Source organism: Podarcis pityusensis, assembly GCF_964106645.2.
Source record: "Podarcis pityusensis genome assembly, chromosome: 3".
In the NCBI taxonomy this organism is placed as follows: domain Eukaryota; kingdom Metazoa; phylum Chordata; class Lepidosauria; order Squamata; family Lacertidae; genus Podarcis; species Podarcis pityusensis.
This window is the reverse complement of record NC_138026.1, coordinates 49,604,883-49,630,949: the sequence shown is the minus strand read 5'-3', so window position 1 is coordinate 49,630,949 and position 26,067 is coordinate 49,604,883. Positions and strand designations below refer to the sequence as shown.

At 39.9% G+C, this 26,067-nt stretch overlaps 2 protein-coding genes across 7 annotated transcripts in view; one reads left to right on the top strand and one right to left on the bottom strand.

The window, feature by feature from the left end:
• RTN4IP1 (reticulon 4 interacting protein 1) overlaps positions 1–12,594 on the top strand; it is a 110,083-nt gene extending 97,489 nt beyond the window's left edge. For 3 of the 5 annotated variants that reach the window (XM_080999975.1, XM_080999974.1, XM_080999969.1), the window contains exon 10: positions 490–944. In XM_080999975.1, the coding sequence (XP_080856101.1) occupies positions 490–693 (204 nt within the window). In that variant the 3' untranslated portion in view covers positions 694–944. Of the gene's footprint in view, positions 1–489; positions 945–12,558 lie in introns of those variants that run through there. The other 2 variants (XM_080999970.1, XM_080999973.1) reach the window with 2 other exon arrangements.
• Positions 1–26,067, bottom strand: part of CRYBG1 (crystallin beta-gamma domain containing 1) — a 97,509-nt gene that overhangs the window by 28,821 nt on the left and 42,621 nt on the right. The window contains exons 1-4 of one of the 2 annotated variants that reach the window (XM_080999932.1): positions 22,003–22,020; positions 10,441–11,930; positions 1,256–2,678; positions 979–1,149 (exon numbers count right to left, since the gene is read on the bottom strand). In XM_080999932.1, coding sequence (XP_080856058.1) covers positions 979–1,149; positions 1,256–2,678; positions 10,441–11,930; positions 22,003–22,005 — 3,087 coding nt within the window. In that variant the 5' untranslated portion in view covers positions 22,006–22,020. Of the gene's footprint in view, positions 1–978; positions 1,150–1,255; positions 2,679–10,440; positions 11,931–22,002; positions 22,021–26,067 lie in introns of those variants that run through there. The other variant, XM_080999931.1, reaches the window with a different exon arrangement.

The window sequence follows — 26,067 nt, the reverse complement described above, 5'->3', positions numbered from 1 at the left end:
TGGGATGACACATATACCGCAACCAGGCTCACCCCAACAACAGAATGGTTTTGAAGACTAATTTCGGGGGGGGGGACCAGAAATTGTATCTGTGCAACCATGTGCCCCACTCACACACACGTAACCTGCAATATATATGAATCCATAGATTCCCAATATGCCTTTTATTATTCAGAATAGAATTTCTAAAGGAACATACAGTAAGCCTGCAACTTACACGGGCGTTACATTGGCCAAAATCATGTTGTGTTCAATGGCAGGTGTGATCGCCAGTGTTTTTCCCCAGAACACTGTTCCCTTTCATTTTGTTTAATTTTTTGCCATGCACGTAAAGCTGGCTGAATGCACGCAAGTTAAATGGGATGTGGGAACATAGTTTAAAATTGTTTTGATGAGTCGGTTTGTCAAATGATTGCTGAATCTATTACTATTACATTTCATTTTTGTCTAGTAAATCTTAAACCTATCTTAAATTACCATTCTTAACAGCTGCAGACAGTGATTCTAGAAGGCTTTTCAACCAACACGTATGCTGGTTCAGCACAACTGACTGCTGAACAATCTGTAGATGTGAGGACTGGTGGGGTCAGCAGCAGAATCCAAACAGCAACTGACATACTGCAGTATGATTGTATATTTTTTCTTCTACTGTTTCTTGCCTTTATGCTAAATTGGGCAATCAGTAGTGCCTAGATGCAGCCATGATCTTCTCATTCCAGATTCATTTTGACCATTTGGTTAGAGAAATGCAGCATGCTAATGAAATCTCACTTTATTGAAAAGATAATCTTTTTTCTGGAAAATAGTCACTTCCAATTCAAGCTATTATTTGTTCTAACAACAATATGTATGTATGTATGTATGTATATAAATCAAACTAATATCAAACAAAAGAAATAAAAGCAAAAATCAATTTGACTTTCTAGTTACACAAAGCATGCAGATAGACTTCTAAAAGTAGGTAAACATTAAACACACCTCAATGTCCGGTAAGAAGCTATTTGGTTCATACTGCCCAGGTTTCAACCAGGTTGAAAAACTGGTGTCAGGGTTTCCAAAGTTAGACATCTGTAAAATTCTCTCTTTTTTTTGATCTTCACTTTGCAAATATTTCTCCATAAATTGTGGATTTTTGAAATCTGAAAGAGACTGAACAGCACAATAAAATATAACAGTGGTTGTTTACTGCTAAGGTATAATACAACATACATAGCATGTGAGTTTATATGTAGTTATATGATGTTTGTCCTATTACCTCAGATTTCTGAGCCACATCAAATATTAGAGGAGGGACTCCTGGGCAATTAACACTCTTCTGAGATGCAAAAGTTGTTGTGATAGTGTTTATAGATGTTACAGATGGAGTAAACACATTTTCTTTAGTTGCAGGTAATAGAAGGCTTGAGAATATGGCACTCTTTTCAAGTCGAGATCTCTTAATGTCGCCATCGGTACCATCCTTGCTCTCTTTCCCACTTACTTCCTGGGTAAGTGCAAGGTCTGGTCTGTTGGATAATTTCAGAGATTGGAGAAGAAGGCTGTTCTCAGCTGAGGCACGTTTGGGTCTGACTCTAGCCTCTGTTTCTAGACTATGCAATTTCAGCTGCAGGGATGGGGCTAAATCTCGTGGTTTGTCTCTCTTGATCCCTAAACCAACTGTAAATATATTGGGGTCAAATATTTTCTCTAAATTGTCCTCATGAATTGGAGGCATAGCAAAGGGAGGTGCTGGAGATTTTGGAACTTTGGGTTTTTTCTTTTTTTGAGGTACACAAATAGAGCTGTCTAGATTTTTAATAGTTTCAGTAAACTTCGTCATGTCTGGGGAATCACAAATGGTATCCTCATTGCCAGCTTTAGGGACATTACAATCACTGTTTGAATCAGGTTGTCCACTGAAATTCTGCTCGAATATCTGTTTGTTTTCCAAAAACGTATTTGTCATCTTTGTGTCTTCATTTTCAGTCTGAGAAGTCATGTTGTGTTCTACTTTGGGGGACACTGGGTCAGGCTGCAGGAGACACTGGTCTTCTTTACTTAGAGAATGCATGTCTATTTTCAGGAAAAGTTCCTCTCCACTTTCAGGAGATATGGATCTGACATTTGTATTCCTGTTATCATTTTGGATTGTTTCAATTTCTTCAGTTTGTAGTACAGATGGCGTTTTAGGCAAACAATTATCGTTGGCTAATTCTGTATCCACTTTTTTAGAAATAAAAACACTCACATGGTTATCATCTACTTTTCCATTCTGACTAAGCTGAGATTCAGCAGCATTTCCAATTTCTTCATTAGTTATAATATTTGACTGAATCCCTTCTTCAGACTTGCTTTTTATATCTAAAGATACATCCTTCACCTTTGCACCATTTTGCAATGCTTTCTGTCGATTGTTTGGCTTATTTGTTATTCTTTTGGTCTGCTCACTTTCAGGGTGCTGTTTCCCAAATTTCAGCTTTGCTCTGCCAACAAATGTATTTGATACAGAACCTTTTTTTAAAGAAGAGATCTCAGCAGATTGGTTCTGATTAGTTTGTTTGCTTTCAAACATGGATATTTTATTGGCAATACTGAAGTTAATTTTAACAGCTTTGTCCATAGAATCTTGCTCAGTTTGCACATCTTCTAGAGTTCTGGACGCCTTAAGGTTTAATTCTACATTCTTTGGTTTAGCTGGACTGTAAAAACAAAATAATACAACAATTACTTTACAGTCCTAGTCAACAATACTTTAAAGATGTATTTTATTTCTAGCACAATCCTATGTGCCTGCCTCCTTAAAATAAGGCTGCAATTCTAAATACACCTGCTAGGGAGTAAGCCACATTCAATATAAGGGGACTTACTGCTATTAATTATCATTATTACTATTACAATTTAGTCACTTTTTCCAAAAAATATAAATTCAGAGTGACATAACCATTAAAAACCAGAGTAAAAGTAACCTAAAAGACAATAATATGCATAAAAGAGCAAATCCAACCCAACCCCACTCAACTAAAAATATTCAGTTACGCTTTGAAGGGCTGGCTAAAGAAAAATGTTTTTACCTGGTGCCTAAAATAGATAGTGATGGCACTAGGCGTGCCCCCCTGTAAATATGTATAAGTTTGTGCTGTATGTCTCATTGACTTCCATGAGACTTACTCCCACCAGGAAAGTGTTATATGAGTATAGTTATTATTCTCTAAGTGCAAATGCACTCAGGTTCTGCTTGTGGACTTTACATGGACATCTAGTTGACCACTCTGAGGACAGAGTGTTGAAATAAACAGGACTTTGTCTGATCCAGCACAGTTATTCTTATGTACTAATTAAATATGCATGGGTGGTTCCAGACTTGTCAAACTGCTGACAGAAGGCCTCCTTCCATTCATGGAACACACTCCAATCTGCCAATTCCCCCTGCTTTTGCATCCCCACATACATACACACACACTGATCTAGAGGGGCTCCCAACTCTCAGAAGCAGATTTTGTGGAGGTGAAAATTGACACACACCCCTTCAATCAGTGGAATGATTTTTCACTCAGGGAAAATCTGAATTGAACCCACAACATTCTAGCAAAATTTCTGCTAAAGAAACATCCTTATAGGTCTAACTCAGAGGTTTTCAACATCTTTGAGTCCACAGCTCCCTTGACCAACTACATTTTTTCTGTGGCACCCCTGTGGGGCTCAGGAGCCCAGTTATGTCACCCCTTGCCTGAAGATGACAGCCTCTCATCCTTTTTTGAACACTTTCCCTTGTGGAGTGTTCCCTCAGCTTCCTTTCCTCTCCCCTGTCCTTGGGAGTCCTCCAGGCATCCGCTGATGCTGCTCCCCCTGATCTCTGAACTTCCTCCACTGCCCCAGAGAGATGTGCCTCCTCACATTGCCCCCCAGGGGCCTGGGAAGAAGATGCCCCCAGCCTCAGTGGAACAACCGAGACTGGCCAAAGGTGAATGTGAGGCCAGCACTGCCGGGCCTGCACGGTGGAAAGACTCCCCTTCAGCACACAGCAAGCACAAGAAAGGCCAGTTCAGCGCCTGCCTGCCTGGCCTCCCACTTGTCTGTCCATTCCCAACAGTAAGGGCTGGTGGACTGGCTGGCTGGGCTCCCTCACTGGCTTGCTTGCTTACTCCGAGGCTGTCTCAGTTCCTGGCAAACAGCACTCCCTGGCCAGCCCCAGATGCACCATTCATCTGGGGAGCTCATAGGCAGGGCTGCTGCAACAAACAGCTGTGGAAGCCTTTGGGAGGCAGAGAAATGAGAAGGCATCCAAGGAAGGATGGAAGGAAAGAGGGACAGAGTCCAGTGTTGCCCGTGGCACCCCTGACCATCATTCAAGGCACCCCAGGGTGCCAAGGCACACTGGTTGAAAACCACTGGTCTAACTCGACATAAAAAAGACAAATGAATTTTATAATGCTGCGTAAAGTCTGCGGTCCTAAGAAAACGTATTTAGAGTTAGTTTCCTTGAAATGAAATAAAAATATATACGGTTAGGACAGTGGATTGTGTGGGGTTTTTTAAGAATAGCCTTACCGAAAACCTAACAGAAAACATATCATTCCTTAGAATGTGGGTTTATTGAAAATAATTAATACAATTATTTCCTTTTACCTTTGTTAAGTTGCAAGTTAACTTAAAGTGTTTCTTACAATCTATTTTATTATGTGAACCATCCTGAGACCCCCCGGGCATAGGGTGGTATATAAATTCAACAAACAACAACAACAACATATCAGAACGATTTATAAGCATTATTTACTCTCACAAGAGCTCACTTTATTTCTTTCAGAAATTATAGACTGCAAATCACTTGCAATTCTCTCTCTCACACACAAACACTATTCACACTTCCTATTTACTCAAACATACACCATGGATGCACTCCATTAACATAGTTTCATATGTAATTAAAAGTTGATTGCTGCTGTGCTGTATTATGCCATCTTTTTAGCATCAACAGTACACAGTCCTGTAGACACATGCAGACACTGACTTTACCTGTTTAGCAAGAAAAATGTTCATATGTGCTCATGAAGACTGAGCCAATAGAATGGGAGGATCTAAGATGCCGGACTATTGCTTGAAGGCAGGAATGGAGTGGAGGCAGTATTATTATTATTTATTCAATACCTATCCTGTCCTTCATCCAAAGATCACAGGGCGGTTTACAATATAAAAACAGTGATGGAATGGTGAATATTTCTAACCCAGCCTGTTCCAGATGGGTTTTACTCTCCCTAAAGAAACTTGCATAATTTGGGGAAACTCTTTGATTTGGCATTGTAATTTGAGGCCCAGATGGTTTCAGTTGTGTGGAGTACTTTTGCTCAGTTCCAGCTGGTTCATCAACGATGGCCATTCCTGGATGAAGATGGCCTGACCACAGTGATGCATGCTTTGGTAACTTCCTGACTGGATAAATGTGCTCTATGTGGATCTTCCCTTGAAGAGGCTACAGTTTGTGCTGAATATTGTGCTGAATATTGTGCTGCAAAATTGACTGTTAATGGACAGAATTAGGTGGAATCATGTACTCAGTAGCAGTCAGCAGAGTAATCCTGCTTACCTGGCTTTCCAACATTGAACATTGCTGCCAGTTACCAAGAAGGACAGGTGTAAGGGGGAGGGGAGCTTAGTGTGGGGGAAGCAGTGGGAGTGTTGGGTTGGCTCTGCTGCTGCATCTTTACTGGCATAGTAACCAGTAACAATGTTTGGTGTTAAGAAGTCCGAGCAATGCCACACCACCCATGCCAACAAACCAACTGCTACTGCATACAGCACTGATTCTGAAAAATCAAGTTCAGCTGTCTACATGCTTCTGGGTGGAATGCAAGGGGCTAGTGTCCCCATGACTCCCCATGTACAGTGGTACCTCGGGTTACATACGCTTCAGGTTACACACTCCGCTAACCCAGAAATAGTGCTTCAGGTTAAGAACTTTGCTTCAGGATAAGAACAGAAATCGGGCTCCGGTGGTGCAGCGGCAGCAAGAGGCCCCATTAGCTAAAGTGGTGCTTCAGGTTAAGAACAGTTTCAGGTTAAGTACGGACCTCCGGAACGAATTACGTACTTAACCTGAGGTACCACTGTACTTGTAAACTTAACACTGAAGAAGAGGGCCATCATACTTTCATTAAAACAATTGTAAAAGCTGAAGTAAATATTTGAGTTATAGTCTAGTTGGATAATTGTAGTGTATGTTTCTGTTTCTCTTTTGAAGACTTGATGAGAATGCAAACTCAAATGGTAAAGAAAAAGATCTATATCTTCCTAAAAGACTGACCCATACCCTTGACAGATGTTGAAGCTATGATCCATTCTATTAAAATGAAACAAGGGAAAACAACATCTACTTATAAATGATTTATAGTTCCCATAATACAACGCCTACAGTTGTAAGTCATAGTCTCCACTGGAAACTATGCTAACAGATGTGTCAGTACAGGAAAAGCAATGCAAATCAAGGGAAGGTGCTAGTGAATTATTAATTTGAATATCATGGAAAATGACACTAACACCCTACTGCTAAGCATATTTATCTGCAAGTATATTCTGTTTATTTCAATTGAATTTATTCAAAGAAAGGCTATAGTCTTGCAGCCCAATGCTTCCTCAGATATTAGTGGTTTTGATTTTAATGTATATGTACAAACTGCAAGTATTTCCACCCAAGCAAATCTGTATTTCTGTGCATATTTACTTAGATGTTTGTCCCACTGTGTTCAAGGCTTAAATCTAGGTAAGCATGCATACAATTTTGGCTTTACAGAACAATCCTATTGCATATTTACCCAGAAGAAAGAACCACTGTATTATGAATCTTAGTTTGGATAAATTGCATTTAGGATTGAAGCTCAATATATTAAATTAAGGTTTCAGCCCTAAACACACATAAAATCAATTACAGAGTTGGCAGGGACCTTGGAGGTCATCATGTCCAATATTGTTGCTCAGTGCAGAATCTGCAGTGCATAATGCAACTTCATCTCCCTAATAAATAGCCATTAAGCTTCTGTTTAAATAGCTTCAGCAAAGGAAAGAACACCACCTTCTGAGATGTATGTTTCACTGTCAAACAAAACTTACAGCTCTTTTTGGTAGGATGTTTCTCCTCATATTTACCCAAAATATTCTCCACTGAAATTTCCACCTCTGTTGCCCTCTGGAGAAAGAGATAATAAGTCTGTTCTATCTTCTGCATGACAGTCCTTTAGACATTTGAAAACTGTTATGTCTGCCTCTCTCATCCTTTTATTTTTTATTTTATACCTACACACAAGACTTTTCTGTTGAATTTAATTTTGTTGGTTTTAGCCAATGTCCCAGCTATTTAAAAACCATCCAACTCTACAATTCTACGATTTTGATATATTATACGGTGTTAGATATTCCTCCCAATTTTGGATCATCTGCAGATCAGATAAGCATCCCCTTCACACTCCGATCCAAGTCATTTATAAAAACAAGAAAAGGAATTGGCCTAGGGTATCTCTGTGGCTCTCTGTTCAATACTTCACTCTATGATGAAGAGCCATTAATGAACAATTGTTGAGTACAATTGTTCAAGCAGCTCTACTTAACACTAGTGTAATCCACCCCACATTTTTATGATATTGTAAGTGAACTTAATTCTGTGTAAACAGACAAGCAGTGGCTCACAAAGCATCACTGTGAACCAACCTATCATAGTCAGATAATATATGAAAATCAATTAATAACAGTATACAATGTAAAGGCAGAGCAACTGAATTTTCATTTCTGAATAGACACAGATGCTCTGCTTTCTAAGTTTCTGTATAACATGCTGTTATATTACAACTTACACACAAAAACTACTTAAATGAGTAACATGGTGAATGTGTCATCTTCTTGAGAATATAGTTTTATTATTTATTTAATTATAAATGTTTGGCAGCTTAGGTCCCAACTAAGACTTTCACTGCTTTATTATCTTAAAGCTGTATCTTTTCTGTTGCATTTACAAATAAGATGCATGTAAAATCAAAGCTAAAAATTCAAAGTAATTCTCACTGAATTTGGTGGGATTTATTTCTGAGCATATTTTTATAGGATTGTGCTGCAAGATGTTAGAGAGTTCAACAGGTATTTTAAAAGCCTCAGGAATCAGGAGTGGTTAATGACTCAGTTCCTTACAGGCATCATATCAAGTGATTGAGAAACTGTTATTACCCTATGGTGGGAGAAAAGCTTGTTTAACTATTCAGCACCCTTAAAAAATACAAAATTGAAGAGTCCCCGTTCCCCCACCCGGTATTTAGACAATCAGACCCAAAGATTATCTAAATCAGTCCAAATCACATAAATTAATGAGTGACAAGTTCATTCAAAAACTATTTAAAAAACCTGATTCAATGTCCAATATAAGCTTTATCAGTGCACAGGTGAAGAAAAGTACAAAGGATATTCAACTATCCCCACCCCAGGATCAAATTGCACAATATATTCTACTCCTCAGTGTCTTTAGTAGACAGGATCTAAATGAAATATAACTTTTGATTCCAAAATTTTGTTTCAAATGATTGTTTAATGATGAGGGTGCAGTGCTGTGTTATAATACACGCAATTATCTTACCAGGTTTTCTCATTAAGATAATTCAAGGTGTGGCAAGTCTCACATTTCTTGACACAGCTGTAAAAGTGCACTCATGCCTTTAAATAACTGCTGAAGGCCACATATTTCAGTCTTCTTTAAAAATAATACTTTGCCCCACAGCACTACACATCAAGCCCCTAAGTCACTTATTCTAGTGATTATGGCACAAAGAAGAGGTAAGAGCAACATATACAAAACTAAGATAATTCCTGTTCCTAAAAGTGCTGCAGGGTGGCCTCTTGAAATACAGTTGGACACAGCTCTAAGAGGCAATGAACTGCCCCCCCCCATACTTTGTGTTTCTTTTTGGAATAGTTAAACCTGCCATAACTGCAGAGGGAGCCACTTGCCATAAACACCTTAACACATGGGTATGCCCTGCACGTCTATGAACTGGGCTCAGTGTTTCAGATATAAAAGCTGGGAGCCAAATGGCGCCTTAAACCTAGTTTTCAGTTGCCACAACAGTATGTCTAGGGACATTTTTTTTACACGATTACAAAGCAAATGAAGACAAGATGGGCGATTTAGCTGAAAATGGAATAAATGCTGTGTGCAAAAGACAAGTTTTTTAAAACCAAAATAGCAATCAAGCAGAAAAGCAGCCTGTAAGAGACGTGGCTGCAGTTTCATTCTAGCAAAAGTAAAAACCAAACCTCTTTTACTCGCAAAAAGCGGCTGCCAACCAGTTGATTTCAAATGCTGTCTGGGCCTATGATTCCACAGCACAGATCCTTCTAAATGACTCAAGCAAGTAAAACAAGAAAAAAATCACAGCCACTGAGCTAGAGACAAATTTGTTCCTGTTCTTGAAAAGGCACTGATTTATCAACTATAGCTTAGGAACTATACAGCAATGCTCAACATAACAGCGATACTCAGTCCAACCCTAGCTAAAAGACCTTCAATAGCAGTATGAGGACAGTCTGAAACTAGAAAACCTCTGCCAGACAAGATGGTTACAAAGGCCAGTAGCGTTACTCAGTATAAGGTCCAAACCGCATGCTACAGTTAAGTACTCTGTAACCTTCCCCCAACATTGCAGTTCCTCTCTTAGTCATCATCAACCACAGGAACACGCATAGACTCAAAAGACTGAAGGGCTGGGGGAGGATCCCCTCCCCACCCCAACAGCTGTTTATTTCCTCCGGCAATCATCCTCAAGCTGCTTTCGCTTGGACCTTCCCCCCCCACTGCATTGGATGGAAGAAAAGGCAGCTTGAGGGAGATAATTATGAGAAGACAAATAGCAGCAGTGAGAGGGTCATGTGGCTCTTCCTCACTTGGTCTTCCTCTACTTCTGACGATAGCCTCTAGTCTAGAGGTCATTTTCATTTTTTAATGAAACAAAAAACAACCACTGGGAGAAATTTATATGGAACCCTAGGTAACATTTATTTGGCCCTTAGCCAGATACTTATTACAATAAGCACAATGGAAGTCTTCTCCAAAGAAAATATTATTGCGGACACATAGACAATGAATGCTATTTAATTTTTAAAAAAAATTATATTCCATAGCAAGACTTATAATTTTTCCCAAGTAAGGAAAAGTTTAACAATGAGTGAGACAAAGGGTGGCAATACACCGCTTCATAATAGAAGCTAACAAGAAGAAAATCTTCTATACCAACTTCAGTCACATAAATACTAAGTGGACCTTTGCAGTGGTAGAACATATTGGAGTTCCTGTGAGGTAGTCAAAATATTATACTGACATGGAATCCATGCAATTAGGATACAGATTTAGCAATTATAATACATGTTTATCAAGGGATTTAATGAACATCTTATTGCAACAAGCAATGTAATTTAAAATATGAAACTACTTACAGACTAACTTTTGTTGTGACAGTTCTGGAAACATCAAAGCATGGATTTCTCTCTTTTGCACCATCCAAACCAGAGGTACTTTGCTTTCCATTTGTAGTTCCCAACTCGCCATTTCTTTGCTTGTCAGTGCGCAGCAAAGCACTGCCATCAGAATTGTTGACAATATCTGGTACCTTAGACTCTGTTCTTCTTTCAGAATGTGACACGGTGCTATTGTCTGTGATGCCTATAGAAGAAATTTTAGGAGTCTCTACAGTGCTTTCGCCAGAAGAAAGCTTCTCTGCTGAAGTACATTTTGATATTGGATTACTATCTGTTGCACCTTCAATCTGTCGTTTGGTGGATGAATCTTTCCCATGACTCTTCAAGCCTGTGGGTGAAAGAGGACTTGTGTCAGGTTGATTCTTTTTTAAGGATTTCCTCCTGTATGGGGATGAAGTAGGGGTCTGCTGCTTGTTTTTCTCTAACTCTGTCTTAGTAAGTCCCTTGTGATTACTTCCAGTCCTTGTGTCATGGTTAGTTGTGGGAGAATTCATCTGTTGAGAAGTCTTAGCTTTTCTTTCAGGGGTGGTTATTTTTTCTGAAACCAAATCTGAAGCAATACCATCAAAAACAGGTTCTTCTTTTGCAGTATTCTCAGTTACATTTCTGTCCCCATTTGGCATGTCACCGGAGGACTGAGATTTTCTCCTCTTTCCAGATCTCCTTACTGCAGATTTTTTATCCATTGTGTTACTACAGTCGTCTAATACAACAGTCACTGGTTCATTGGAATATGGTTGTTCAGCTCTACGAAGAAAAATATCCAATGTCAACACTCTAGAAGTGTGGGCACGTTCACTGGACTCCAAAATAGATGGCTCCTCTGATGGTGCATATTCTGATTCTGAACATGAATGAACATCCACTAATTCCTTGTGGTTTAATATGTTATGTTCTAGGTCCTCACTGGATATATTAGTTAAACTTCTAAAGAAATCTGGAGTTGTAGTATTTTTTGTGTCAGTGACTAGATCATTCTCTGCTTCCAGTGTCTGAAGTGTAAGATTGCTATCAAATAATGTATTTTTTATTGTCTCACTACTGCTGCGCCAATCAGATGACAATTCACTGTCAGAATTAATTCCTTTAGTGTTCCATTCTGAAACAATATCATTATACAATCGTGTCAGATCCCTTTTGGAGAGATATTCTTCTGTGTCTTTAACAGTATTCCGTATCCCTTCCTGGTCCTGATCGCAAACCTGGTCAATAAGAGATTCCTCACTTTTAGACAGATCTTTAAAGTCTTCAATATCTATTGATGCCAGTGGAGCGATACCCTTGTGAGGCGAACCCGAGCTTGCACTTTTAACACTTGGTCTTAAAGAAGCTTCTAATGTGTTTTTGGGATTTTTTCTTCTCCCTGTAGTAAAAAAATTTCCAAACTTTCCCAAAACTGGCTTCTTTTTGTTTTCTTCCTTATAAGACTCTGCAGAGGATGTTTTGGACTGAAAAAGAAGAACAAGAAAAGGAAAAAAAGTTAGACTAAATGTTTCTTTCAAGACACATAATTCATTACTAAACATTTATATGTTGAAAAACACACACCCTGAAATTGAATTGTTCACTGAACCATAGAATTTTCTATGAAAAGATTATCTTTACATGTAACATAATCATCATTTTTAGTTAAATATGATTCACATTAACATAATTATTATGTTAAGACTTATAATGCAAACATTCATAAACTTCCTCGTATCTTTAGTCAAATGAATGAAGCATATAAACACTTACAGGAATTGCTTACATTTTATGTATGCACCTGCCTTAAGCAGGAATGTGTCTTTGATACTGAAGTAAAGGTAAATCAGAGGGCACCTTTAGCAGTAAACTTCTGCAGTAGTTTTGCTAAAATTTGTATGAAGGTTAAAAGTTGTATAAATGTTCCTTTTATCAGCCACAGTTTGTGTCACCTTAAAATCTGTGGCATGGATAAAAACAAGCATTTTTTTAGTATTCAAGACAAAAATAAAACAAATTCTAGATTGCAATGCATTTAGCCTGAACTATAATCGTTGTTAGGAGATACGTTTAGTTTTCTTTTAAACAAAGCTATTTCCCCCATTCTTTCAGCGTACATCGATAATCCTGTGATATTTGGCAACAATCCAATAATTGTGTTGCGAAAGGAGGGAAGCGTTTAAACTCTACAGCCCAGCAAGACGCCATGCGACCAACTGCCTAGAGAGGACGAGGATCCATCTCCAGTTCTTTCCGCGCGCTCACCTAAAAAAAGCATCTGGATGCCACGAGGGCGGGGGGGCCCTGGGCTTGCAATTGAGGCCCCTTCCGGCTTCAAGGGCTGCCGTGATTGAGCGAAAGCGGACTTCGGCCCCAGGTGCGCGGTTTCCAACCAGCTAGCTCTTGCTCCCTTCAGGTCTATGGCTAGGGCATCCTTGCCGCCCAATGAGAGGCAGGAAGCGTTTGTAGTCCCCCACCCCACCCCACCCTTCGGCAAAACTGGGGAGATAAGGCTCCTCTCTGGCCCGCAGGGATTTCGCGGCAACTTCTCCCGCGCGCCAACGACGTCCATTTCCCGCCCTTCTCCGGCCCATTGAGAAACCGCGCTGGGTTTGCTTTGTACTCACTAGCTAATGACCGCTCGCTCGCGCTCCTCCTTCGGCAGCCTCAGTCCGGAACTTGCCGGACACCTCAGAGGAGCTTCCCGTTTAGTCGGCGCGGGGAGCTCTCGAGAGGAGAGCGCCAAAAGCCGGCTCCTGCGGAGGCGCCAACTGTCTGAATGCCAGAGCTTGCCTGCCTGCCACGCCCGAGCGAGCGAGCGGTGCCCGCCTCCGCCTGCAGCGCCAACAGCAGCTGCTCTCTCCCTGGCACGGGCGCCTCAGGTAGGACGGCGGAGTTCCGGTCACCGCCCATGGGGTCCGAGCCGAGGAGAGCGCGACGCTGAAGACGGCGCACGGAAGAAGGAGCCACGTGGGACCTGGGCGCCCGGGGAAGGAAGGGCGTCAAAGAGAGAGGTTTCCCTCGTGCCTCCTCCATCCAGGTCAGGCCTACAGCGGGTAGAGGAATCTGGGACGTGTATCAGGGCGCAAGTCTCATAGGACGCGGCTTCTAGGCACGTCTGAGCCTCAGCATCTTTTGGGAGTTAAAGAGAACCCCACACGCCCTCAGAAATCAACCTGAAGTGTAGTGGAAAACATTTGATCCCCTGGTCACTCAGCCCCGAAAAACCTGTTTCCAGCGCATCTCGTGTAATAAGAGAGTGCATGTCTCCTTTTAAAAATTAACCACTGGCAGCAGGAGGAAGGGCGCGCCATCATTTCATGAGGGCCTCTCCAGCCTAAGTAAAGGCAGAGGAAAGCGTAAAGGCGGAGAAGGCTGATTGCTCAGAGGTGCCAAGGAGACAGGCAGAATTTTCTAGAGGTGAAAAGGGAAGGGTGCCAACAAACACAGCAAATGCCCATGAAATGCAAAGATATTTCCACGCTGCTGATTGCCCTGCACAAGTCTGAGCAATATGAAGTGCTTTTCTGCCCAGCCTATTTCCATCTATTCAGGACAAAAAGCTGCCTCAAGCAAAACCGACAAACTTTGATGTGAAAAGCCAAGAGCTCTTGTTGGATTTAAAACAAACAAACAAAAAATCACTGCCAACATGCCATGTCTGAAGTTGCCTTATTTATAAAGCACCAATTTCAAAAAAGTCTGGTATGAATGTAGAGTTCTGATTGAACAAACTTTTCCACTTCCATTACCCTCACTCCGTCCCCAAAATTACTTACTTTATTGTTTCACTTATACACAGGGGGAGACAGAAGAGGTACTAGCAAATAAATTCTTTGTACATATTCATGAAATGTATATACCAGAAAGCTTTTAGCTTCATTTGTCTAAAATGCAAAATGAGCACTGCAAAACAAACTCAACAGCACAGGAAGGCAGTGTTCTTATACCTGCTGAATTGCTTTTGCAACAAAATACAATTTCTGCTGGCTTAATTGATCACAATGACAGTCAATGGTCATTGCTATTCAGTAGACTAAGATGTATAAATTCAGAAAGGTGGAGCCACTCCCACTAAATCAAAATAAGTGGGAAGCTCTACCAAGGGCCCTTTTTTTCAAAAGTCTAGATTAAACAGCCTGCCTCTGCCTGGTTAAAATAATTAGACAACCTCCACACAATCAGCTCAGAGAAAAGGAAGCCAAAACCCAACCTTGCCTTTGCAAGTAGTTGTAGGGCGGATTGTACCGTTACAGATGCTGGTTAACGGTGCCCTTTAAGTCTGTTTTCATATTACACTGCATGGGTTTAGACTCTAGATCAGAGCTTTCCAAACTTTTAACGTTGGTGTCACACTTTTTAGACATACATCATTTCATGGCCCAGTAATTCAGTTTTACTAGCATACTGGAAGTTAAACTAACCCCTTTCCAGCCCCAAGAGGAGCATTCGCACGACACACCTACAAACTGCAGCTGACACACTTAACATGTCATGACAGAGTTTGGAAAGCTCTGCTCTAGATTATGTTCCCCTTGGACTGTCCCTTCAGTAAATGAAAGCTGTGGCCATCCAGATAATGTTGGACTCAGTCTCCCATCAACACCAGCCAGCATGGCTAGCAGCCAGGAATGATGGAAGTTCTAGTATCAAGGGCCACAGGTTCACTACTCTTATTACCCAGTGGGATTTCCTAAGCACATCTTTACTGACCAACAGTGCAAGACAAACTTCCAGTCATAGTTCACTTGACTCTGCTTCTTCTCTTCTCTTTCCTGTAACTTGCTATCTGCTATGGACTTTAAGCTTAAACAGAAATCTAAGTCTTTTGCAAGGAGGAGCTAAATTCTGTGACCTGTGTAGAGGCAGAGTAATTAGTTTGTTTATAATTCTACTGTTATAAGGAGAGGCAAGGAACTCCTTCCATTTCTCAGATTTCATTAGGCAAGTTCCATGTCCTTATTTCTGCAGCTTTAAAGACTATAAATTTGTTTTGAAAATTAAGGAGGAGATCCTTTTGAAGCTTTTACTCAGTACCAATTGGGGAACAAACATGGTTTATTAACTATGGATACCCATCAATGAATTCTGCCCCCAGCTCATCTCTTGACAGTGCTAATCGCCTTCACTTATGAATGACAAGTGAACTTGTGTCAACCAGAGCCAGTTACAAGCCTTAAGGCCACAGCAAAATATGTCACTGAATATTTGCCATTGTTCCTGATATGTGATGAAATATAGCTTGGAGAGTCTGTCAGCTGCAGGGCAGGGCAGATTAATGTCATGAAAACAGACTCTTTAAAAACGACACAACCCAATCAAATTTAAACACTGATTTAAGTTGGTGACTGAAGTTAAAAATGCTTAGCTTTTTAGACAGATTGTGTTATGTCACTTTCACATTCCTCAGCTTTGTTTCTAACATAATAATGTATAAAAAGCAGCTGTTAAAACATTAAGCAACAAAACTTTATGTGTTTCTGTTTTAGTCTGCACAGTGAAAGCAACAGAGTCCTAAAAGACTATGGGTGGTATTCTACTAAGTTTTAATCAGAATAGATCCACTGAAAAGTACATGACTAAGTTAGGTCCATTCATTTCAATAGATCTACTCTGAGTAGATCTATTCAGGGCAGGGGAAGAGCAGATGCCTCTGGCTAATATTAATCCTGACCTTTGTGTATTAATGTTTTATACATACACTACGTGCATCACACACTTCTAGTATGGGTATGAGAAATAAAGCTTTCTATAAGTCCAGAGTCCTCTTCTGCAGAAAAGATTACCTGTTGTACATCTGCAAGATGTGCTCATCTGATCTTTATTTTTCTCTTTCCAGTCAGGCTCTGATGAGAGTGAGGGTGGATTTTGTGATGCTTTTGCATTGCATGTAATCAAATCATTTTATCATTCCTGATATAGACAAAGGAGTTACTCAAATGACTTTTGCCATGCAGTTTGTCCTTGCATAGCCTTTAAAAAAAATAAGGAAGTGGGGAGTCAGACCAGAACCTTGGGGTGGGATGAGGAGGCCTCTACCACAGTCACAGTTGTAATTGCCCATGCCTGCTATTCACTATGGGAGCTTTTCTCAGAAGATAAATGGTGAAGTAGGGATTCTGATCCAAATCATAGCAGGGGCTAAGGTTTATCTTTATGAATCATTGTTCCAAATTTGGAAAATATCCAGATGAGTGATTCATTCAGAACCACAGGGCAACATGGTTATTTGCCTTCTGATAAGCCTAACTTTTACACAGTATCAGAAAGTAAATATTTCTAAACTAGGGGCTCTACCTTGCTTACTGTGCTCATTAATCTCACTGTGATTCTGCCCACATTAACTTACTAGAGAGCAGCCTTTCTAAACCTTGTACCCCCAGATGTTGTTGGGCTACAACTCCCATCATCCCTAGCTAGTGGGACCAGTGCTCAGGGATGATGGGAGCTATAGTCCAACAACATCTGGGGACCAAAGGTTGAGAAGGGCTGCCCTAAAGCTTCCCTTTCCCAACCCATGCAACGACTAAAGCTCACTTTGCCCCTTCCAAACCCCATTTCTGAAGCAATTTCTCTCTTCTATCCTTCAGCCCCTCTTTATGTCCATTTTCACCTGCACCAAATGTCTATGGCTCCTCCTCCTCCTCTACTGCAACCCCACTTGCACAACCCCCATGGTAACCTGCATCTTTCTCCTCCCACACTCTGCAACTTCTAAGCACCCTTTTCACCTACTGTCCAATTATGCAGCCACCACCTAAGCCTATACTTTAAACCCTTTCATGCCCCTGCTTTAATCTTCAACCTCATTCCCATGCCTCCTATTATTTTTTGCAACTCCATTTGCACCCTAATTATGATTGTCACTCCTTTTTCCTACCTCCTCCTTCCTCTTTTTTCAACTCTCTTGCACTCAGACCACCCCACATTTCCATGCCACAGTGCCTTTCCTATTCTGCAATCCCCTTTGCACATGAGCCCTATGTTGATAGTGTATCATTCAAATGATACAGTAAGAGCTTGTACTCACATCAATAGCAGATGTTTGAGTAAAGTTGAGTGGCACTGAGGTTAAAAAAAAAAAAAAAGTGGTTATAGGTATTTAAGTATACCTTCCCTAAGAAACCAGAGGCCTTCCTCCTGGGCATAGTCGGCCAAATGGTGGTAAAAAAGGATAGAACTTTCTTTATGTATGCAACAACAGCAGCAAGAATACTCATCGCAAAGTATTGGAAGACACAAGAACTTCCCACGCTGGAGGAATGGCAGATGAAACTTATGGACTATATGGAATTGGCAGAAATGACTGGTAGAATCCGTGACCAGGGAGAAGAGTCGATGGAGGAAGATTGGAAGAAATTCAAAGATTATCTTCAGAAACACTGCAAAATTAAGGAATGTTAGAGTGATGTTGGATTGAAAATAAGTGGTTTCCAGCTGTACAGGTTAAAGTTAATGATAGACTAAGATTAAAGATTAAGATTAAAGATGTTTAAAGAAATGGAAATTTGATACTAAGAGGGAAAATTTTAACGTTATATGATACTAAGACCAAGGATTAGGTTTAAAGAAGTTGAAGTTATATATTTTAATATTTTATTAAATTAAAGATTGGGATTAAAAAAGTGGAAAAGAAACTGCTGGACAAATAATTTGGATTGGAATACAAAAGAGGGAGGTATGAGGAAGTCCAGAAAATAAGTAATTTAAAAATGGAAATGGAAAAGAGATATTGTTTTTAATTGTTATGTTTTTTGTTTTTCTTTATTGTTGAATTTTGTGTTGTTTTTTGTGTGTGATGTTGTTATATGTATTGTGTATGTCTTTTTCTCTTTCTTTGTTGTTTAAAACCTTAATAAAAATTATTTTTTAAAAAAAGTGGTTATAAACAATGACAGAGATTTGAGTAAAGCAAGGATGGAGTGACAGAGTTGTTGTTTTTGTAAGACAAAGAAGCCAGTTTTAATCAGGAGAAATGGTAGAAATGGGTACAACACAGAAGCTAACACAACAGAGCTATTCCCAAATCCCTTCTCACTCTATTCAAACCTTGTTTTAAACTGCCAGTTCCACCCCACTCAGTTTCTCAAACCTCTGCCATTGTTTAAAATCACCAGTTTTTCCTTCAGTCTTCCTTCATTCCTGCTTTATTCAAATCTCTGCTGTTGCTTAAAGCCACCATTTTTCTTTCAGTATTTTACCCAAATACGCATTGTTTCCTTGTGCACGTTTGTGCCCCTTCAACCACACATGAGCACTTTCTATTTTATGCCTCCCAAATCTGTTTTGATATTTGCAGTATAGTAGACAGAGCTTGATTGACTGATTATTTAATTTCTATACTACTTAATATATTTAAAATATCTCTAACAGTGTGCAAAAAAAGAAGCAACACACAACATCAACAATATATTACAAAGATGCACAGTTATATATAAAAACATTACATTAATGCAACGTTGCTAATACATATATAATAATATCAATTTGTTTTCCTTCTGACACTGCTCCCTCTCAACTCCCAGGTTCTCATCTGGGGTCCAAACAAATTCTCAGCTCACACGTAAAATTCTCAGAATGAGAAGAGTTCCTGGAAACAGTGGGCATTACCCTAGTCTCTTACTCTAGACTTGCTTTTTATGGGCAGGTCCAGGGTGGATGGTACTTCCTCAGGCTGCCCACAGCTGAGTACCATTCAGCTGCACTCTCTATACCCAGTTCCAGATGCAGCAGGTTTATCAAGTTTCCTAGGGGGTCCAAAGGATAGGGAAAGAGGCCCCCCTCCACTCACAGTTCTTTCTCTGTTCTTGTCTCTTATAATTTTCTTGGGCTCCACTTCAGTTGGGTTTTTCTACAATCTCCCTCATTGTTTGTGCAATACAATGTGTTTTTCTCCCCACAGTTAGTGCCTCACCCACCATAAGTCCTGGAAACCAGGGGTCCCTTGTGGGCACGAGTATGGGTATACGTTGGGTTTTTTTTTTAAAAGGTGCCAGTACAGAGCTAAACAGAATGTTTCCAGTATTTCAGATTTGCTCAAAAAGCAGTTAAAAATTTGTGTGTATTGCTGCAAGCAGGGCAATTTTTAAATACAGCTATTTTATGCAATAGCCTTTCTCCACAAAAAGAATGGTTTAAAAATAAAATCCAAAATTACCACAAACATGCCTTCAACAACAACTGGTGGGGGCAGGCAACATTCTTTGCTTTGGGCTGATGGAAACAAAATTAAAGTAGGTGGTGTGGCAATAGATGGCACCCAGTTAAACCTCATCATGCGTGAAAAAAAGAAAGAAAAGGCCCATATCGTTCAGTAACGTGCAACTTTATGTGGGATTTTCTTCCCTTATCATATTACTGTATCTGCTGATTGACAAAATCAAATCTAGTTGAGGAAAAGCCACCTCACCAAAAAGCAAGAGAGATAAATCTCCATTAAACTTTGGTGTGCACAAGTCCTTTACAACTGCTCCAATAGAGAGGTGAAAGGCTTTGTGACTGACACAAGTGCTGGACAATCAGTGCTGCACACACAGTTGAGTTGCTTCATTGATGACACAAGGACCAGCCAATCAGTACTGTGAACACTCAGCTTCTCCTCTAAACCAGAAAAACAGGATCTTCCTTAGCTAAATACAGGTGAAATGACAGTATGTGTTTCTGAAATGCATTGAGTTCACTTCCAAAGCAGGTTCAGTGCTCAAGCTGCCTTCTGTATACCTTGACTGGCAGATATTAGGGTTATAATGAAAAATGAAATAGCTCTAACAAGTCTAAGGTCCACTCATCCCAGTTATACAGAGATTAATAATAATGAGGAACTGCATTAATAATGCAGAATAGGCATTAACTTGGTTTCCAGAGCACAACTGTTGCCCACAGTTCTAGAAACTGCTTTATGGAATCATCTGTTGCAAAGAAGCTTACCAGTCATTATCACTTTTTTTGACGAAAGGAGTGTCACAGTCTTCTTCATCATGTGCAATAATTCATTATCAGCTATATGTTCAGGCTTGAAAATTGCCACTTACCTAGTTACTTGTGATGAATAATAATAGCCTCCTAAGAGCAAGGCAGCAAATAATTACATAAGTGGGTTATTGCGTTTTCTTTTAGGATATAAATGGGAGGCAAGCTAATTTTTGTGTGTGAACTAGTACATTTTTCTACTTGTTTTCAAGGATACACTGAATACAGAACATAAACAAGGCAACTGGAGTACCTGAAGAACCTGAGTGCTCAGCAAATTCTTTGAGTATGCTTCTATATGTTTCTTGGTCAGAAAGGGAGGATAGAGGGGATCAATATTTGAGTTCAACAGAATGCTCTCTTCCCCTGGTGTGTGTATGTGTTGGTGAGGCAAAAGAGATAATATAGGATGCCCAACAGGCTCTGTTTTGCTTTTGGGGGATCCTTTTGTCTGCACTACAGCAAATATGTTGGATTGGGTCAAAGTCATATTTTGCTTGTATTTGCATTGTAAACATGTTAACACAAGTATATTCTAATGAAGAGAAACATAAATAAGTTTGATTTTTCTTCCATAACATAGCCAACAAAGAGAGACAGAGAGATGAAGTGAAATAACTTAATAGAGCACAATGAATGGCAGAATGATAAGACAGAGCTTAATTGGGGAAGAAGAGAGAAATCACAGAAACAAAAATGATTGGTCTTTATTTCTAAAAAAAACCCCAACTATGTTGCATAATGCACCAGGGTATTCAAACTTTTTAAACAGCTACACTGATCTAATTTGTGTTTGCAGACTCACCTAGACATCTCTCAGGTTTTTCTTATAGAACACCTTCCCACAAAATCTCAGCTAAGAAAGTAAAATCTTGCATATGACCATTTCTTAGGCTTCTTTTAACAATATGGTTTTGTTTTGATTTTGCTTTAAACATATACCTTGTTGTTAAGACTGGCTTTACCAAGGAATCAGAAGGGACAACACTGAGCTCCAGAATGAAATTAGATGAGAATCCCAGTACTATTTGTTATTTTCTTCAGAAATCATAGCTTAACCACCATAAAACTACCATATTCCTACATTTAGCCACAGTTCAAAGCTACAGTTCTCAGAGAATTTATCAGAAAATTTAGGCACATTGTTTCATCAATAAAAAATATATTCTAAATGACTAACCCTTCCTCTATCAGAAGAAAGACAAATTTTGCTCTATGTGACTTACTTCCAAGATGAAGCCAAAGTTTATTTGTGGAGCCATCCAGACAATGTAAAGAGGAAGTTATGAATGAAAGTGAAATGAAATTCTTCATGTTTATTCAAGTGATTAGAAATCGCTACAGAACACAGTACAGTAAGCAAGGTTGGGAAGACATGCCTGATCTCAGCTTCTACACACACAACAGCAAAACATGTTCCCAAAGCAAATTCTTCATTCTATTTCTGTTGTAATTTTATAAAACAGAACCAATTACAATTCCCCCCCGCCCCAAATGTCACACAGGATAGGCTTTATGGCTAAACTCAGAAAAAGATAATATCAAGTCAAGAAACAATATAGACATTAAAAGTATTAGTTGTCTTACCATTGTGATGTTAGTTTAGTTTTGCTTTTTTCAGAACAGCAAGCAGAGAAGGATTTGAAAGCTGCAGTCATGTGTGCATTAATGCAATACATCTATTAACCCTGATCCTCCCACCGCTTAACTGCCTTTTTGATTTCCTTCCAAGAGAATCTCATAAACAAAACACTGCCCAAGCTGACTGATATGTTCCATTCAGTACACAGACTCAGTTAGCATCCACTTAAGAACATGAGTCACAGATTGAGACACCTGAAAAATAATGGTTAAGGAAACAGGTATTTTTCTAAAAGCACCTCCCCAAAAGATAGAAACTTATTACAAAGAATTAGAGAGGGAGACTTCAATAGATACCTTAAGTCCTTAATTATCACAGCAGCTATTGCAAGCACTTTTAAAATATGTAAACAAATATTTCACACAAATTAGTTCTCATTAGCATTCCAGGTGTACAATTAAAAGTAGGGTTGATGGACAGGGAGGCGCAAGTAGCCACATTTCCTACTGCCTTGTTTCAGGAGAATGTTTGTATACTGATACAAGTTATTTAGCTGCTTCACAATATATACATAAAATACATTTGAAACCACAGCAAGTCCGTTCACCTCTCTTGTTGCAGCAGAATTGCTGGACGGAAGAAGCTTCACTGGGGCCCCGATGGTGGAATTCAAATGGCAGTGCCCTCCTGATAGGTGGAGGGGGCATAAACCCCTGCCGCCTATCAGGAGCTGGATCTTAGCCTGCACCCTGCTTTGGCGAATGGGGATGCAGGCTGGGAGGTGGGCTGTGCCAGGGGGCGGAGCCAATGGAGCTGACGTTGAGCTTCCCTTGAATCCGCCCCTTGCCCATTTAAGCAGCCCACACCTGCGGCACAGCCTGTTTGTTCCTGCGCTGCATGTTTATATATGATACAAGTTATTTGGCTGCTTTACAATATATACCATATTTTTCGCTCTATAACATGCACCCGACCATAACACGCACATAGTTTTTAGAGGAGGAAAACAAGAAAAAAAATATTCTAAACGAAACAGTGGATGTATGATTTTTGTGGTTCATGCTGTGGCCACAGACATGTGATCTGATGGTGAATTTGGGGTGACCCAGTGCAAAAATCCTGAGGATCCATGTGGATCTGTGCTTTGTAACCACGTTTTAAGTGGGGAGGGAAGGAAAAGCACTCAAGGGACAAGGAGCACACGTGGGGTGTGTGGAGAAGGATGCTGCTAATAATGCAGGTGAGGGGTATAAGAGGAGAAGGCTCCTCTCCTGTTTTGCTCCTTTAAAGCAAGCAGGCTCTCTGTCCCTCTCTCCTCCCCACTCAGCGGCTCTTCTCCCGCTGTGCTGTTTCAAAGCGAGCCACGGAGGAGGGAAGGGGAACCATGGATCCTCTGCTCACGACTGCAGCAGATCCCCCCACCATCCATAGGCATTCGCTCCATAACACGCACAGACATTTCCCCTTACTTTCTAGGAGTAAAAAAGTGAGTGTTATGGAGCAAAAAATACGGTACATAAAATACATTTGAAACCACAGCAAGATATAGTTAATTGAAATGAGAGTGCAGAAGACAATTTTCTCCCAATCACACTACACTCTCATAGGTACAAACAATATTTTAAAACTATACTGTGAGAATATTGATATTAACACAATGCTGTGTTGAAGTATTGCACACATTTTATCTGCATAGTCCACTAAAGAGAATGGCTGCATCGACCATACAGATGATTTGTGTATAAAGAAGGCATGAAATCACAGCAGTTGTAACATCAGAAAAACTGAAAGAAAACCCTTTTTGCTGAACAATCTTGACTAAAATCCCCTCTTTTCAAGACAGATTTTTTTTCCCTGCGGAAAAAAAGGCTTTTAGTAAAATGCCTCGCCTTATTCTGTATTCATATCAAGATACACGTTCTTGGAAATGCAGTCAATGTTGCCGACTGCTCTTTCTGCATTCCTATAGGTTTTGCAATTTTGCATTATCTTGGTACAATCTCTTCTCATAATTAAAAAAGGCGGCTGTGGTTGTAATTCAGAATTAGGATTGAACAATGTAATAGTTCTGTTACTGAGTTTTAAAAACCACTTTGCAGCCTATTAAAAATTATAAAACATATGAAGTTGTCAACCTAGCTCATGCAAGCCAAACTGCATTCCCCCATTAAAAACCCTGAATGGTCTAAATGTTAATAAGATGAAGACAATTGGCACAATGTTTCCAAAAATTATTATAGTATATATATGACAAGTATTGTAATATGGCCAAATTTAACACAGACATGGTTGTCAGGGAACTGCCATCGGCTCAGAGGCGAGAGATAGAGGGGCAGTTGTGTTACAGGGAGCCTCCAAAAATCTTGCGAAGCAGTTCCTTTACCGGTGAGGAGGAAAGCCCCACCTCCAGTGGAGAAGAGGTGCAAGGACCAGAGGATGCTAGTAAGAGCCTTAACACCACGCCTGAGCAAGCCGGAGAGGAGGGAAGCACGCCCTTGCCATCGCCCATCATGCGCAGTAGTCTGAGGCGCAGAGAGAGGCGGAAATGGCTGGAGGTGACGAAACTTTTATGTTGGGGGAGGTACAAAAACAGACCACTCCCAGATTCTGTTAGCGATTGAGCCAGACAGGAACTTATGACGCTCTTCACTGTAAATAGTTTGCACCAAAATAAAGCCTGTAAAAGACAGGTCGGAGTCCTGCCTGGTTACTCTCGAGCAACCGCAACAGCACCTGACAATGGTGAAAAATAATCAAGTCTAATGATTATCTACTGTTCCATACCATAAATACATACTGTCTGCTTGTTTTCTTTCCCCTTCAAATGCATCCAAAATTTGTGTAGTTTGTCTTTCCCTATTTTTGTGAAAATCCATTGGATTTGCATTAAATAGTTAGGTTTTCAAAGTCCTCATTGTTTTAAATAGAAAGGTCACATCTTGCTGGCCATGCTCAGTACTTGGTTTGTATTGCCCCCGAGCAAATGCATGCTTCTCCAAGATGAGTAAGTGCAAGTATATTAGCTCTTCTCTTAACTGAAGGGTTTTTGACCCCTGAATTGTCCACTGTCATTGACAGAAGTTCTCCAAGGTATTAGGGAAGTTCTCCAAGGTATTTCCAGACTTCAACCATTAGTATTTTATACCAAGTTGAGCTAAACATTGTAAATCAATTCTCTCCAAAATGAAACCTAAGATCTCTTAGAGGACAACACTAGGGCTTTATAAAGAAATATGTTGGCAATCTGAATTAACTCGGCACACTGCTTATTAAGAGAGCTTTTTCTGGAGTCTAATTTAACAAGACTGCAATGATATATTGATTGATGATGGAATTAAAATTTCACTTATCTAAATATTCTCTATTTTAGAAGTCGCAGCTCCAAAGTAATGAAAAATACTTTCAGAAATTTTAATGTAAAACTAAATGCTTTTCACAGAATAATTGACACAAAAAGCTGACTAATCTTAAAAGTATGTTTTTGAGGTACATTATCTTCTGATTTTATTTTGTAATACCTATACTGAAATGGCAAATATTCCTGGAGTTTAGAATAAGTGAACAATAAAATTATTAATGCTCAAGCATTGTTAGTATTTAAAATCTTATCTCAGTTTCTGGGGGGGAAATACTCCACTGGTCACATGGTTAAAATTGGTTTTGCTTGTCTCCTTTCACACTGAAGCAAAACAAAAAACAAAAAACTCCACACACAGAATCCAGACTTCCAGGTCTTGATGCAAAGCCATTGTTTTCCTCATTTTAGAAGAAGAAGAAGAAGAGTTTGGATTTGATATCCCGCTTTATCACTACCCGAAGGAGTCTCAAAGCGGCTAACATTCTCCTTTCCCTTCCTCCCCCACAACAAACACTCTGTGAGGTGAGTGGGGCTGAGAGACTTCAAAGAAGTGTGACTAGCCCAAGGTCACCCAGCAGCTGCGTGTGGAGGAGCATGGAAGCGAACCCGGTTCCCCAGATTACAAATCTACCGCTCTTAACCACTACACCACTCTGGCTCTGTAAAGCTTCCTGTGTTTTTCAAAGCACGCATCTGTAATGCTGGATGGGGT